Source organism: Macrosteles quadrilineatus, unplaced genomic scaffold (assembly GCF_028750875.1).
Source record: "Macrosteles quadrilineatus isolate MER2022 unplaced genomic scaffold, UCM_ALF_1.0 Scaffold_7__1_contigs__length_78375512, whole genome shotgun sequence".
Lineage (NCBI taxonomy): Eukaryota > Metazoa > Arthropoda > Insecta > Hemiptera > Cicadellidae > Macrosteles > Macrosteles quadrilineatus.
Window position 1 is genome coordinate 1,090,690 of NW_026542600.1, and position 17,003 is coordinate 1,107,692.

The following is a 17,003-nucleotide window of genomic DNA, read 5'->3' on the forward strand; positions in this document are numbered from 1 at the left end:
AAACTGATAAAAAACTAACAATCACCATTTTGGACACAGGTAACTAGTATATAAAAGTATTGTACATCGAGGGTAAAACTAGTTCTTCTAAACATATAAAAATATAATCAATGAACAATCTTTCTTGTAAAAAAATACTTTCTTGAAACTATTCTGATGTAAGAAAAAAACAGTGTCTTGTGGAATGTACCCAACAAACCAAGTTTTTGTGAGCATAGAAATATAAAAGTATAAAAAATAAAACTTAAACTTATAAAACAGCAATTATTGATCATTTATTGATCCCAAACATTTCTTAGTTTATAGATATTTATAGTAAGAAGTTTTAATATCAACTTCATTTTTTTTATTGACTTGGCAAATGCGAGTTTTTGTTAATCCAGCCCAATAAATGACTATTGACTTATTGCTTATTTCTGATAATAAGCTCAATAACAATACTCGATGTAATATCCATACTTAATTCCCAATACCATTGATATCACAGAAGAAAAGAGTATCATTATCCACATTTAAAGAAAAATATTATAAAAAAATCTCACAACCGGTAATATATATTACAAAAGTTAAAATCTCTTTAAGATCAAAATCACTTGAGGTACAATCATATTATTCATTCTGATAGCCCCTGGACTACGAATAATGACTTATATAGGCTTACCTCCGTCAGTAGTCCAAAATTGTGTCTTAATTCAACTAATGTTGATCAAAGCTGACATGTTTCGTTGCATTGCAACATCGTCGGAGCTTTACGTCAAAAACATCAAATAATTTAAACATAAAATACAACACGGGACACGGAACATTTAAACACGAAATAACACGATAGCGCTATCATGACACGGCATGATAGCGCTATCGTGTTATTTCGTGTTTAAATGTTCCGTGTCCCGTGTTGTATTTTATGTTTAAATTATTTGATGTTTTTGACGTAAAGCTCCGACGATGTTGCAATGCAACGAAACATGTCAGCTTTGATCAACATTAGTTGAATTAAGACACAATTTTGGACTACTGACGGAGGTAAGCCTATATAAGTGAGGTACAATGCATTTGTTTTTGAGTTATCTCAGTCGACACAAAAATATAACAAAAACACTTTTTTAATTTACTTGTAAGAGTGTAAAAAATGTAGTAGGTAAAAACTACCACTTTCATCACAGTAAAAGATTGCACCAGCACATTCGTTACTAAGTTCATTCACTCATAAATATAAATTTTGTGTGTAAGGTACATAAAGGACGGCCAAAATAATAGTCCAAAAGGATAGATGGTTAGAAGCAGAGTTGAGGTAGGGCAGTTCTGTACATTGAGAAGGCAAGACGGGTCTAGCCGAGCCTTCGCTGGACACTGCCTCAATACAAAGCTTCAGATCCGCCTGAAACATGTAAATGTATTGTCACAAGACAGACCAAACAAACTAGGACCATTAGAAGTCTCCAGGCCTTTTACTTACGTAAAGTAATCACATTACGTGAGATAAAAGTGATCACTTGCAAAATATGATTATGTTCAAGGTCAGCAAATTTTCTTGATATCCAAATCAACAACATCATTTGGTGAAACAAACCTTCAACATAGTTCGGTTGGTGGATAGATATAGTGTTCACCTATTAATCAAAAGATTGATAATTCGTCCAAAACTAGGCCCAGACGAACTTGATGATGGGGCTTTTGATAAATGATCCTGGTAAAAGAACCAGGTGGTCTTAGTCAGCAACAAAGCTGTCATCTCATTCATTGAACACTCATCGTTCAGTCTTCTTTGACTTAAAATATACACCTTTTGGTGTTTCAGCATTGTCAAACTCTAATCATGTTAATATTTCTAATCTCCATAAAATTTTTACTGAAACTGAGATAAATACAGGGTAGGCCTAATCAGATATTGAATGAAAGACAATAATTCTATCATTTCAGCCTCTGGATTGCTTATATAAGCAAATAAATAGTAGTCTTACCTTAGCAATCCTTATTATGGTGGTCCGATATTAATTTCAAACCCGTAGGTTCATCATCAGTCGGAAGTTTAGGTAGACCAAATGTTTGTTATAAAATCCACCGGATGGGTTTCGTAGAGATGTTGACATTTAACACGAAGACGACACACATTACAATTGACATAAATAATATTCGTAGTTTAGGGATAAAAACCATGGTTTTATAAAACAGTGGGATAACCTCACTTCAGTCAGGGAACACGCTGCCGGCAGAACTGTCAAAATATAGTCAGGATTGTGCAACCCTCACCTCAAACCTCAACCCACAATCCTGACTATATTTTGACAGTTCTGCCGGCAGCGTGTTCCCTGACTGAAGTGAGGTTATCCCACTGTTTTATAAAACCATGGTTTTTATCCCTAAACTACGAATATTATTTATGTCAATTGTAATGTGTGTCGTCTTCGTGTTAAATGTCAACATCTCCACGAAACCCATCGGGTGGATTTTATAACAAACATTTGGTCTACCTAAACTTCCGACTGATGATGAACCTACGGGTTTGAAATTAATATCGGACCACCATAATAAGGATTGCTAAGGTAAGACTTTACTATTTATTAGACAATAATTCACGTGTCAGCATTTCCTGTAGCATTAAGAGGTCTGAACAGTACACACAATGTATGACTAGAACAGCAGATTGCCTTGGATTTGGGCCAGTGGAGAAGTCTTCTTTTAAATTGATTGTATCCTTTTTGATTTTTTTATAGTTAACTAAATTGACATAGGTACTCTTAACTTAACCTGTCTTAGATAATTTTGACCAAACTGTAGACTGCAAAAGCCACATGATTAATATCTATAGTGTACCTACAAGGGGTTGGACATTAAAGTGTGCTTGAAGCTCATTTAAAGCCCAATGAATACAAATGAAGCTATTTACCTTATTCTTTGGCAACGTATATAAAACATCACTCCTAGTGTTGTAGGATGCAAGTTTTTCCCACAGTGGTGTTTCTTCTTCAGTTGTATCATTGTCTTGTTTCTGCTCTTTCACAATCAACCTGAAGTCTGCAATGTCCAGTTTTGTGTTGACAAACCAAGTGATTTTCACTCCACCGTCTCGAGTTCTGAAAGAAGCAAACAATTTTACAATGTTTCTTGTATTATTGCCTTAAGCATAATAAATAACCCATAAAAGATTATTCTAGCTTGAAATCTCACATGAATACAGCTCTTGTAAGTGGAAATGTCGGAGGATAAATTGAACGGAGAATTTTAAAATAAATTACAAAATCTTACAATGTAATAAAGAAATTAATTGTCATTAATCTATATCCATTAACCAGAATAATGGAACGTAATAATGGAACTTACCATCCAAAACTTCAAATATTATACTGTGTTTAGCATCATACCCAATTAGCGTAGATCAATAATTTAATCTAGTGAATTTTTTGTGTTTTTGACCTGATTTGCAAGGTAATCAAATAGATTTTTATTTGTGATATTCCACCTTCGGCTGGGTTTGTGTACAGTACAGGTACTTTCTCACTTTAGAACAGGATTATATTCCAGATCCCGAAACGAAATGTAAACTTTGTTTCTAATTCTAACTAATCGTGATAAATAATGACCACAATAATATCTTAAATAACTAACAGATAGTCATTTTGACTTTTAAGACCCTAAGAGAAAACACTTATGGTTCTGGAACCAATCTTAAAATAGCGACTACGGCAATAGCTCCTTTCTTTAAATGGACTCTGCTCACTCACTTTTGCAACTGCCTGAATTTGACATCAGGAGTGAGTTGTAGGTCTTCATCTTCCTCTTCTTCTTTTGAGTTGCATGGGAGAGATTCCTCTGACAGTTCGAGGAGTGTAGAGTTAGTTAGTTGCTGCTCAACAAGGTCCAGACAATGAAACTCGCTCCAGACTCCGTCAGCCTCCACAGAGTTCACGGCCCATCTTCTCACAGGTCTCAGTCTGCAGTCGCAGCTCACAGGGTTACCTTGACAGAAAAATTAAATTTTAACTTGTCCCTTGTGACCAGGGATGGATAGGTCTCCAAATTTCAGGAATTTTTGGAGAAAAACATATTCTAACTATCCTGGCTGGCAGAGTTACGTATATACCAGATTTTCTCAAGACAAAATTCGTTCCAGCCGTCAGCGACTTTGCTTTGATCTTGATTGTTGATGATGTTACTGCGATGGCAAGAGATATAAACAATTTCGCAGGTCGCCGGGATAGTGAAAATACAGTGGTTCTACTGTAGATAGAGTGTGATAAATTAGATTAGCAATAAAAACCGGAATTTTACCCCCGTCCATTTAACTAATGTTTGGCGACTGTAGATGTGCGGCCTGAATTTTTACCCCCTGTGCAGATATAGAAATTAGTGATATTAATTAACATTCTGATTTCAGTTTTGATTGAATAGTAAACATTTTATTATTAAGTAGCCTATCTTAATTTATTTTTAACCTCAACTAAGTAAACAGTTTCGCTGTTTAGTTTTCATATTAGAGTTAGTTAATATGTATGTAAACAAACTGAGTAGCCCATTTAAGTGATAATTGGGTGAACATTTCTTAAACGGTTTACTATAACAACTGTGGAAAAACAATTTTTTTTTTGTTTCTGCTGTACAATAACACAATATGCCTTTTTGTTTCTTCATGCACAAACCATGGGTTTCCTTACAGTAGTGAACCCATCAATTGGTGTAATACTTTGTACCGGATGCCTTCAACTAGATTTTAAAACAGGTACCTTTTTTTAGTACAAACTATCAATAGCTCATGGTTTGTGTTTGTAGAAACAATAAGGCATACTTTGTTATTGTTACAATACCAAAAAGAATTGTTTTTGCACGGCTGTATAATAAATCGTCACACAAATGTTCAAAACAATTATTATTCATTATGGGCTACTCAGTTTGTTTACATACATATTAACTAAGAGTTGACCCCAGAAATCAAATTTCTAAGCTCGACTCTCAAAATTAAAATGCAAAACCAGTTTCATTAGTGGAGGCATTGACTATTGGATACTGAAGTACACATCCAATCTATATGGACCAGCTGTCGAAAATTATTTATTAAAAGAGAACTTAGTTTTGTGAGCTAGTCACAGAATGCACTAGCTTGTATAATTCTATTAGACAATAGACAATAGACAATAGACAAAATCTTTATTGAAATATTCCTAGAGAACATTCATGCGTCAGGTACATAAAATGTACAGTATGTACGTAAACTATTACAGTAATTCTTTTTTTCATGGTAGCTTATTGTTTAAGAATTCATCCTCAGAGTAGAACGGCCGGTCCATAAGCCATGTTGTCAGGTGCTTCTTGAGCAGATTGGGTTGTTCTCTCTTGAGGTGCTCTGGTAGGTTGTTAAAGTACAGAGCACCTTTGTAGGATGGTTTCTTCTCGTACAGACTCAGATGGTGTTGTGGGAGGGAAAAATTGGCGGCATGTCGTGTGTTGTGCTGGTGTATGTCTCTGTGTCTTGGCTGGGCTGTTTTAGTGGTGTGGATAATGACTTCTCTTATGTAGAGTGAAATTGATGTGAGAATTTTAAGGTTCTTGAAGGCTTCTCGGCAACTGTCTCTGTAGTTCAGGTCGGCAAGGCATCTAATTGCTCTTTTTTGCTTTAGGAGTACTCTTTCCAGGTTGCCTTTTGATGTTCCACCCCAAGTCGCAATGCCATATCTGAGGTGGGACTCGAATAGAGCAAAATATGCAACTTTGGCTACTTCTGGGCTGCAAGCTTGCTTGATCCTACGTATAACGTAGAGACTTGAACTTAGCTTTTTGCAGAGCTGGTCTATGTGGGGTTTCCATGATAGCTTGGAGTCAATTATGATGCCTAGGTATTTTGTGGTATTTTGTGTTTGTAGTCCCGGTATTGTAATGTCTGTGTTGTTGCGTTTGGTGGTGAAAGTCATTTGAACGGTTTTGCTTTCGTTTAGAACTAGGTCGTTGGAGGTACAGTATTGCTTTGTTCTCTGGAGTTGTGTGTTGGTTTTCTCTTCCAGATTTTCCATTGTTTTGTCCGCAAATGTGAGAACCGTGTCATCTGCGTACATGGTGGTGTGTCCATCTTCCCCAATCCAACTAGGTAGGTCATTCGTGAGAAGGAGGAAAAGGACTGGGCCAAGTACTGATCCTTGGGGTACTCCTCTTTGCACGTCTACAGCTTTGGATTGGGCCTTATACTTTGTGTTGTTCTTTATGTAGGCTATTTCCACAAGCTGTTTCCGGTTACTAATGTAGCTTTTAAACCATTCTGCTGCTCTTCCTCTCACGCCTAGTGTTTCCAGCTTGAGTAGAAGGTTCGTGGTTTAGGCAGTCGAAAGCTTTACTAAAATCTAGGAAGAGGCTTGTTGAAGTGCTGCCTTCTTCTAGTTGGTCTAGTATGTGCTCCGTCAGTTGTATTAAGGCTGTGGCTGTCGATCTGCCATTGATGAATCCATGCTGTTGACTATTGAGAAGGTTGTGTTCTTGAAGATGGTGTAGGAGTTGGGCTAGTACTATCTTTTCGATTATTTTTGAAAATGTTGATATTAGGGAGATTGGCCTGTAGCTGTTTCTTTCTATCGTTGGTCCATTTTTGTATTTTGGGTAGACTTTAGCTATTTTTAATTTATCTGGGAATTTTCCTTGTGAGAGTGATTTATTTATGAGGTCTGTCAGGGGTATTACTATTTCATTTTTACAGTTTTTTAGAAGTTTAGCTGATACCTCATCAGTTCCGGATGAATTTTTCATCTTTAGAGATTGAATGGCCTTTTGCACTTCTTCTTGTGTGACCCGTCTGAACTGGAGTGTGTGATGTGTTGCTGGTAAGTGGTCTGTTAAGGCATTGGTTCTAGAGTTATTGTTATTTTGGAGTGTTCGGTCGGCTATTGATGAGAAAAAATCATTAAAACAGTTTGAAACTTCTATTGGGTCGTCTATTGTTTTATTGTTGACTTGAAGATGGATTTGGTTTTCAGTATTTGATCTCGCTTCTCTTTCTCGGTTTATTGTTTGCCACAGTGCTTTAGACTTGTTTTCAGCCTGGTTTATGTGAGCTGTGTTGTTTTCTTTCCGAAGCATTTTCAAATGCTGGTCGTACTCCCTTTTTTTAATAGTTGTTCTGGCTTTGTCTTCCATAAGTCTGGTTGTTTGTTCCTTTTCTAAGGCCTTTATATATTCATTTTTAAGTCTAGCCGATTCTTGATTCCAACACTGTCTCCTTTTATGTTGTTTAACTCTTGACGTTTTAAGAGGGCAGGCGTGGTTTAGTGTTGTCTGGATGATGTTGCTGAAATTGTTGTAGGCTTCATCTACGTCATGAGTTTGTATTATAGTTTCCCAGTCTTGTTCTTGTAGCTGTGTCTTAAAGTTATCTATTGTTGTTCTGTTGAAGATTCGTTTATTTTCTTTGATGTTGTTGATGATCGGTTTTCTAGTGATGATTTTTGCGATTTGTGCGGTATGGTCAGATAGTCCTGATGTTATAACTGAGGTTTCTATTTGTTGATTATCAATGTTTGAGCATATCCAGTCTATTGATGTTTCTGAGTCACTTGTAATTCGAGTGGGAGGTAGCCTCAGTCTTGAGATATTGAAGGAGGTTAGGAGTTCTTCAATTTTTTCGTTTTCATTGTCATCAACTAGGTTGTTTACATTGATGTCTCCCATTATTAATATTTGCTTATCCGTAGTGAGCACTGTTTCCAGTTGTTCAGAGAGTATATCGATGGCTTGGTCTAGGTTTGCACTTGGTGGCCTGTATACTCCGAGGACCAGCAGTGGATTCCTGTTTAGCTTCAGTTCAAAGAGCACAGTTTCGCAAATTAGTTCTGTTTCCTCGCTACTTGTGCATATGAGTGATACATGCTTTTCCCAGCCACTTCTTACATAAGCGACCACTCCTCCTTTGACATGGTCGCTTATGTAAGAAGTGGCTGGGAAAAGCATGTATCACTCATATGCACAAGAAGCGAGGAAACAGAACTAATTTATTTTCTGCCTTATTCTTTGTTGCTGACCAAGTTGACGGGTCATAACAGCTGCTATAGCTCATAATAAGTCGTTTCATCAGTTTGACTTGGTAAAAAACCGTTTATTTGACATACATTAGTAATTTAGATCAGCACAATCTGTCAGTGGCTCACATCAACTACTATGATTTTGATTAAAATTCTGGCTACAAATTTAACATGGGGATGGAATGACTAGTTGAATTAATAGTCAAAGATTTAATACTTTACTATTAAATTAAAACTGAAAGAAAAAATTAATTATTCTCACTAGTTTTTATATATAGCCAGGGGTAAAATCCGGAGCTAAAAATCCGGGGAGTACATTTTAAACTTACCTCATGAAAGGGGTTAAAGTTCGGGTATAAAATTCCGGCCAGTACACTCAAGGTTTTATAATTTGATGTGTTCTGATTAAATTCACAACCATGAAAATATACATTTAATTCCACCCTTAATTTATTGAACTGTTGTTGTGCAACCCAAAAGTTCGCAGCCTGAATTTTACCCCTGGTTTGTGACGTCAGTTTTGCTCAAGTGGTAAAATTTCACTACCCCGATTTCGCTACTACTGTGGGAAACGATAATAATGCCGTGATCACAGAATACAGTAACAATCACAGATTATAGTCATGATGATATAATTATTAACAGACGTTATATTCAATCAATATTCATTAGTTTAGCTGAATTAAAATACTTTTTCTTACTTTTTAAAGAATAATACTAACCATGTTTAAATCATTTACCTTCATAGTAGATCTGAGTGCCGTTTTTAACCATCGGCATAAGCTCATTGTAGAAGGACTCTAACTGGTTATAGCGAAGATCGAGGTGTTTCAACGTGTTGGTTTTCAGGATGGGTTTCAAAGGGAAAGTATGCAGAGAGTTGTGAGATAGAGACAGATAAGAGAGGTTTGTCGGGAGAATAAACACATTAGGAGCAATGACATCATCAATGAGATTGTGGGACAAATCCAACACTTGCAGAGATGTTAAGTTGCCAAGAACAGCTGAAACAAAGAGCAAAAATATCTAGCTCACATGCACACTAATGTCAGGAATATTCCTAGCCTAGGTCATACACTTATAAATGTGAGTGTCAGTTGTAGAACTATTGTAACAGACCTAACTATAAAATCAAAAACATCTAACATATCAATGCACTTTAGATGAAAAGAAGCAAAAATGTTTACATAACCAGGATTGTGTTGTATTGAATTTTGTATTCGGAACCTGTTCTTGCTGGCTGTATTGAGCTGGCATTATAGTTAAAACATCCAGTAATAGTGTTAACTAAAAGGGTGAATATACTACAGAACAACCCTAAATACAGGATGTTATCTAATAATGTTTATGCAAATGACACATTCATTGAAGGAAATACTTTGGAACTGAATCTGTGAATTGTCTTTGTCAGGATCTCTGATAGTAAAATATCGCAGATTCAGTATTGTTTTATCAGAATTATTTTCAACTTTTGGTAATTTTGGTGATTAATTATAAAAATTTTGATTGTCAACAAAACTGAAGGTCAAATTTCACTAAAAATCTATTATACTACATATACTTACACTTTCTAATCTATTATACTACATATACTTACACTTTCTAATCTATTATACTACATATACTTACACTTTCTAATCTCATTCACCATGTTGTGGCTGATATTTAAATAAAACAATGTTTTGGTTCCAAATGTTAGTTCATAGGTCAACACTGGCATTTCATTGAAACTCAAATCCAAATTACGGAGGCGGTAGGGGACCCACTGACTGCTCGGGAATGACTTACGAGTCAAGAACGATATTTTGTTGTGACTAATGTTGAGCTGTAAAATAAGAGTCACATAAAAAATAGAATAAACTTATATGCTGGATAACTAAATCTATTATATTTACGCTAACATTTTTCATGTATAATTTCATTACATGTATGATTAAGAATATGGTGCTGATTACCAGCGTATTGTAATTTAAAATATCTGAGGTCTAATGGACTATGTCTGTTTGAAGTCAAATTTAAATTTAAAAATAAAACTGCTGAAGCTTTGGTTCGGTTTTGGAATCCTAGTTATTGCTATCTGTTTTGGGTTATGGAGTCCAGGTAACCCACCGAAAAATGCATTTTAACCTGGGTAAATCTAAGTTTGGTTAATAAAGACTCTACTGTATACTAAAACCGTATAGTACATCTTCTAGAATAGGTACTCACATTTTCTAGGGACAAAAGATATTCAAATATGCTATTGGTTTTGTTGTCTAATGACTCTATTTGGTTATGAGACAGATCCAACGTCCTCAATGCGACAAGATCTGGAAAATAGATAGGATTACTCACAGGGTAGAGTTAACAGTTAAAAACTTACACCAAATATCATAGAGTTATTACTCTAGAAGTTAAAATACCTTGTCGCCAACGTAATCCTTGGTAGTCTTAATGGCTACCGGTTACGACAGACTTATGGTGTCAATGTCAAGCCTTAGACGTGGTTGTCGCTCCTAGGAGGTTGTCAAAAAGTCTTTAAAACACATATACGAGACGAATACACAACGAACATGAACATAACAAACATTTTTCCTAATAAATACTCTATGGCGATACAACTTATTAGGTACAATTGCAGGTCTAGACTTACCGTCGCCGTTTCCTTTTCATCCCCTCATACCCCTCGCACTGATGTTATCAGCTCCGTTGTCTTTTGATAATTTTTCTACGAATGAGGCTGCTTCGTAAATTATGACTGACTCAAAACCACTTTTTTTGTTGAAAATGTGTCTGGGGTTTTTTTTTCGGCCTTAAAAATCTCAAACTCTTTTTTTTCTTTTTTAATGTAAGTTGCTACCAGATCTATTAAAAAATATAAATGTTTGGTTTTCAATGCATTTCTATTTTCAAAAAATATTGAACAAGTAAGAAAAGGCCTAGTCATAACAATTGTATATTACAAGTTGTTCAAGGATTATTTAGGATTGAAAGGGTTAAAACGGATGTATAGGATCAATTATGATCATGTGTTTATACATCTAACAACTGAGGTGTATCCAAGATAAATAAGAGTAGTTTACCTCTAAACGCAGCACTTGAGATGGAGGTGATATTGTTTGAAGTAATGTTTAGCACGATGAGTTGCGTGAGTCCTTTGAAAGCATCACTATTCAACACTTCAATCTGGTTGTTTGCAAGATTGAGCACGGACACGATTGGTAACACACCAAACCCTTGCTTCTCCAGTTCAGTCACTTCATTATTCTGTAAAACATGACAAACATTATGTAGTCCTTATCAAGCTATAAAGCTTTGTTGATATGTTGTAATACCGTATTTGACTTACGGTTTGTTTATCTGCTTTTTATTTGGATACAAAACTAATTTTATGTAAAACGAGGAAAACATAGAAATGGGTCTACACTTCTCATTACTTCACCAGCAATATAAATTTATAACCTTTTCCGTCAATTCACTACCTCAAATTACTATATTAGGTTAGGTTAGGACTATGCTAATGGAAAAAGTCCGTAAACATAGTCCTAACCTAATCCAAACTAACCTAACCTAATATACTAATTAGTGGTAGTGAATTAATCAAAGTGATACTGAATTAGCGAAAAAGGTCATAAATTTTATTTTTAATATTTTTCAATGTGAACCTTATTTACAAGGCTTGTAAGGTTCCATGGAAATCAATATTATGAGTTGTTTTTATTTTACTGTTTTACCGCCTTATTATGCAATTTTTACAGCAGCCATACTGATTCTTCGACTTTAACTATATTGAATAATTGAAGTTTAAGAAAATGGACAGAAAGGGGTTGGAGGTGAGAATATTTTGTAAAATAAAAAGACATCAAGATTAATTGGTGGATTTGAATTGCCAACACGTATAAATACTTTTCCAGTCTTCTATCAAAACCATAAGTCCTGATACAGTTGTTGTGCCACTTTGTTTTGACTTTGACACCTTAAATTTACCTGCAGGTGCTGTTTTCAAGCCTTAATGTTGAAGTATTACATAGGCTATCACTAGAGTGATAACTTTAGGGCTACCTAATGAAAATACAAGACTCGTATCATAATAAAAGCAACTGATACAAATCAGCATAAATACCCAACCATTTTTACTAGGTAATTTATAACAAACTTTACCTCCATGTTCAAGTGTTGCAATGATGGAAGAGCACTCAGAGCCTCTTTAGGAGGGATCGAAATACCGTTGAAACTTAAATCCAAGCTCTGAAGTGTCAACAACGGGGAAAGACTTTCGCCGACTAAGTTGTCACCGATGGAGTTGAAGCTGAGATCCAGGGACAGCAAGGAGTTCATAGAAGGCCACTTGTTGGGAGTCTCGAATGAGATGAGGTTGTGACTGACGTCTAAATGAGACAGAGACTGAGGAATCTCAAACAACTCTGACAATAGGTTACCCTTCAATGACATAGTACGAAGAGAAGGTAGTCTCGTGAACGCTTGTCTGTTCAAACGAGACATTTGGTTGTAGCTGAGGTCCATGTGGAGGAGGGTCGGTAATGTTCCGAAGGTACCGGATTTGACCTCCTCAAGAGCGTTGTGGTCCAAGAGTAACGTCCGTAGACTAAACAGCGTCTGGAACACTGCGACTGCTATGTTGGAGATCTCGTTGTGACTGAGGTCGATCGTGTGAAGCTCGTACAGTTTGGGAAACGTGTTACGTGGCACCACTGCCAACTTGTTGTGACTAACGTTCAACACTTTAATGCCTGTCATGTTTGCCAACGGAACCTGGAAAGTTTAGTAATGTGAGTGAATTATTCACCAAACGTAAAGGTTAAGATTGTGTCAACTATTCTGGAGAGTGGGAGGGATGGGGGAAAGTCTTTCCATTTCAACACTCAGAGTCACACACCACCAGACAGTTAGTAGTGGTATTAAATTAATCAAACAGCAATTAACTCTTTAAGATGACTGTAAAAATAACAACAGTGACGGTGGTGGGGAAGAGTGTTTGGGTGTGTCCACATTATGCTCGCCACTCTAACTGACACAACTTATCTTTATTTAATTTTTTAGTTGGGCTAGGCAATATGAAATAATGAGTTTATTCCTTCAAAACAAATAAATACAAAATAATACATTCACTTGGAACTACGTTGCCACATTATCCAGTAATCGTGACAAACGTAAAACAAAAAATTAAACAAAATATACTTCTTACAGGTTTATACATTTTCTTTTATTAGTACTAGATCCTTGTTGAGACTTATTTAGTTTTCAGGGGGACCATTACAAATATCCAAAGAAGAATGGCAAAGCACTTGTACATTTATCTATAAGCACTGACGCTATTTGCTAATAAACTTGAGTAAGATGATGCAACATTTTAATTTAACACTATTTCAACTCCTAAAATCTTCAAGATTTATCGATGAGATTCAAACAAAAAAGTTTATTAACTTTAACTTTAGCAAAACGATTTCATATTAACAACGATCTAAAATTGTTTGTATGTGAGCTGTGGTAATATCATACTAAACATTATGGATTTGTTTTAGAACAATAAATATAAACTAAATTTTCAATTTATACCTCAACAATTGTTATTTTCAATGGATAAGAAGTATTTACACTATACTGACTACTTTAACAAAATTGTATACTTCTAAACATATTTCAAATAGAGTTCTAATTAAATTCAAACACATAAACTTAGAGGAGTATTCTGCCTAATTATTTTTAACACCATCTTAAGCAAACTTTCAGGCTTTTCAAGTTTTAACATTTTACTACCTGTTTATGTTAAAAGCAGTATTTTGATTCAACAACTCCTTTATTTTAAAGGGCATGGTGAAATTTACACATACGCTGAACATTAATCAGTAGATGAACTGATTTTACTTACTTGAGAGAGATCTGTCAGATCATTGTAGGAAAGTTGTAGTTCAGTCGCGTAGGTGATTTCATCAAATCCGTTTTTGGGAATATCTGCTATTTTGTTGTGAGACATATCCAACACGGTAATGTTTGCACAATTATCAAAAGCGTTTGATTCAATCTTGTTTATGGCATTGTGTGACAAGTTTATATGTACCAGATACAGTTCTTTGAAAGCGTGTTTCTGGATGTTCGTTACAAGATTTGAGGAAACATCGATCACCTGAAAAAGATAAAAGTATTTTAGATACAATTATCAACTACTGAAAAAAATTTACTCACATAGGCTAATTTCTATCCTCTTTTATAAACTCAAACTCTTTATTTGCCATAAAAAACATTACAAATTTGAGCATAGCTCACGTAACAGATGGCATGTCAATTATAACTAGAGTGTAAATTAATTATTACAATTAATTACAATTACAATTATTACAATTAATTATTAAAAAATCAAATATAATGGATAAGATATAGTCTAACAAAATGAGAATATATACAGTACAACACCCCTTAAAAAAAATCGTCCACTTTATAAGGACATGTTGCAGCTAGATGAGTTTCCAGTTTTTTTTCTTTTTTTATCTCTGGTGGAAGGTGATTAAACAGTTTAATATGGACCCTTTTCCAAAAGAGACAATCTATGTTTAGGGTACCGCAGAGTGTCTGTGTTTCTTGTACCCTGAGTCCCCAGACTGTTATTTGAAAAATATTGTTGATGTTTTTTAAAGAATTTCAGAACTTCAAAAATATAAAGAGCTAGTACAGTTAATAGTTTAGAATTTTTGAAATATTGTTTACATGATTTTCTAAATTTTAGTTTAAACATTGCTCGAATGGCCTCTTTTTGTAACTTGAATATCTTGTCAAGTACTGATGTCCCACCCCAAAGGATGATGCTGTACCTAACAATTGATAAAAAATAACCATGATAAACCTGAAGACATGTCTTTATATCTGAGATGTTTATTATCTCCAAAGCTATCCAAGTATTTTTATTTCCTCATTTAATACTTAATAATTGGAATATGTTTCAAATTTCTGTGATGGTGGTGAAGAATTAAATGAAAACATAACAAGCAATACACTTAAAAAAATGTATGACAGTATTTATTTAATAATTTACTGATTTACTTTAAACTTAGGCCTAGCCAAATTTTAGCCTAAATAATTTTTTTAATGGAAAAGTTGCATTCAAAATATGTATTGAAAGTACAGTAGAACCTCGATAGTTTGACACTTGTGGACTTAAGGGATGTCGAACTATCGAAATGTCAAACTATAGGGAGTAAATGGAGTTTAATACACGAGAAAGTAAAAAAGGCTTATATAGAAACCCAAATTTATTAAATACTAAAAAGCTTAACAATTAATATCACTGTTCATTAGTTAAGTCTCAAGTCAATATTAAATGACAAATGATGTTTAAGTTAGCTTACATCACAATAGTAACCTAACCATTAAATATCAATTGACAAAATAGCTCAGCCCATGTCGAACTACAAGGAGTGTCGAACTATCGAAGGTTTACTGTACAAAATTATTTGATTCGGAAAAATGGATGATTTTGGGTGCGATTGAATTCAGAAGCAGGAATCAAGGTTTAACGTATGTGATACAATATTAATTAAATTACTAACACATAAAAAGTTTTTCATACTTGTAGTAATATAATGAAAGAGGACTATTGATTGATTTACCATCACATATTAGTCAGATAGTTCTATGCTGTGTTTGCTTAGTTCAATAGAGCACACACATTAGAGGGGTTTCACCCTGCCAAAGGTGTTATAGATCCTAAACAATGTTGTTTCCAAAAATTAGCCTTATAATATCACCTCACCATACAATCTGCACAATATATACTTTGCCATAATCCCTTCTGCAACTTTAGTCTTGTACATTGTATGTATCTCAAACATTACTTCATTGTAGTATACGTCACAAGATAAGTTTAAAATTAATACCCTGGAAGAACCTAAGATATATAGAGCCGTTATTAAATCAGACAAGGACAATGTTTTAAATGACTAACTTTATTTTAGTTGAAACAGCATCTACAACACCGCAATAGAAATACTGGAGAGGGGAGGGGAGGACAGATACAATGGAACCGGCGAGTGATAAGGAAATGTGTGTGATATCTGACCAGCTGTGTATCATACAGTCTAGACTCAACTCCCGCATTAATAACACCAGTCCGCTCGTCGTGTTAACGATTTAATTTTATCGGCCGTATGTGTGTGCGTGCTATGTGTTTGTCTATGTGTATATGTCAAAAACTTTTAATCCTAACGACCTTCATGTGAAGTAAGCATCCTTGTACTCACCTGATGAAGATCTCTTAGCAGATTGAAACTAGTTGTGAACACAAAAATGGGATTGCCTGAATCAGCTATTTAAACCATTATTACCAGTTACTAATTATCAGGTCAAACATTACACTAAACCTTACAAATCTAAGATACATACACTACAGCACTTGCCTCAACGTATTGTAGCTTATTGAACATTTGAAAATCAATCTTTTTTATACGATTCCGTGCAAGGTCGATAGTTCCAATTCTACCAAGGCTGTCGAATGTTCCTCGACCAACGTCAGTAATGTTGTTGTCGCTCAGGTAGAGCCGACGAATCAGACGCATACCACGGAATGAGTTAGAGTCCAACTTGCGCAGTTTGTTGTGACTGAGGTTCAGGGAGCGAAGCACAGCGTTTCGAGCAAACGCTCCCCTAGGAAAAAGTCTCTTTTAAAATCGTAATTTAATTTGTACTTATAAAATTACATTATTTTTCTCTTTTCAACAAATTTAAATACACCATCAATTTTTAAGAAAGTAAAAGTGTTTTATGTCAGTGATGTAAAATACCCAGGTATAAATATAATTATAAGTCCGGGTAAATATCTATTTTTCATAAGTAGGTACCCGAATATTTATCATTATTCAGCTATTTGTTCAAACAAAGTTAAATTTAGTATTTTTCCTTTATAACAGGCAACTAACAACTAGGCAATTAAGAAATATTTTCTGAATTAGGCACATTAGGTGTTGTCAAGATTATTTTTTAGACTTTTTTTGCCAACTTCATAACACAATAACAATGCAT

At 34.8% G+C, this 17,003-nt stretch overlaps 1 protein-coding gene across 1 annotated transcript in view; it reads right to left on the bottom strand.

Annotated features, from left to right (window-relative positions):
* Positions 1-893: 893 nt before the first annotated feature.
* Positions 894-17,003, bottom strand: part of LOC128998313 (chaoptin-like) — a 28,914-nt gene continuing 12,804 nt past the window's right edge. Inside the window, exons 5-14 of the mRNA XM_054424401.1 lie at positions 16,382-16,628; positions 13,864-14,118; positions 12,135-12,746; positions 11,057-11,240; positions 10,203-10,303; positions 9,624-9,819; positions 8,735-8,998; positions 3,723-3,957; positions 2,888-3,074; positions 894-1,378 (exon numbers count right to left, since the gene is read on the bottom strand). Coding sequence (XP_054280376.1) covers positions 1,205-1,378; positions 2,888-3,074; positions 3,723-3,957; positions 8,735-8,998; positions 9,624-9,819; positions 10,203-10,303; positions 11,057-11,240; positions 12,135-12,746; positions 13,864-14,118; positions 16,382-16,628 — 2,455 coding nt within the window. The 3' untranslated portion in view covers positions 894-1,204. The remainder of the gene's footprint in view (positions 1,379-2,887; positions 3,075-3,722; positions 3,958-8,734; positions 8,999-9,623; positions 9,820-10,202; positions 10,304-11,056; positions 11,241-12,134; positions 12,747-13,863; positions 14,119-16,381; positions 16,629-17,003) is intronic.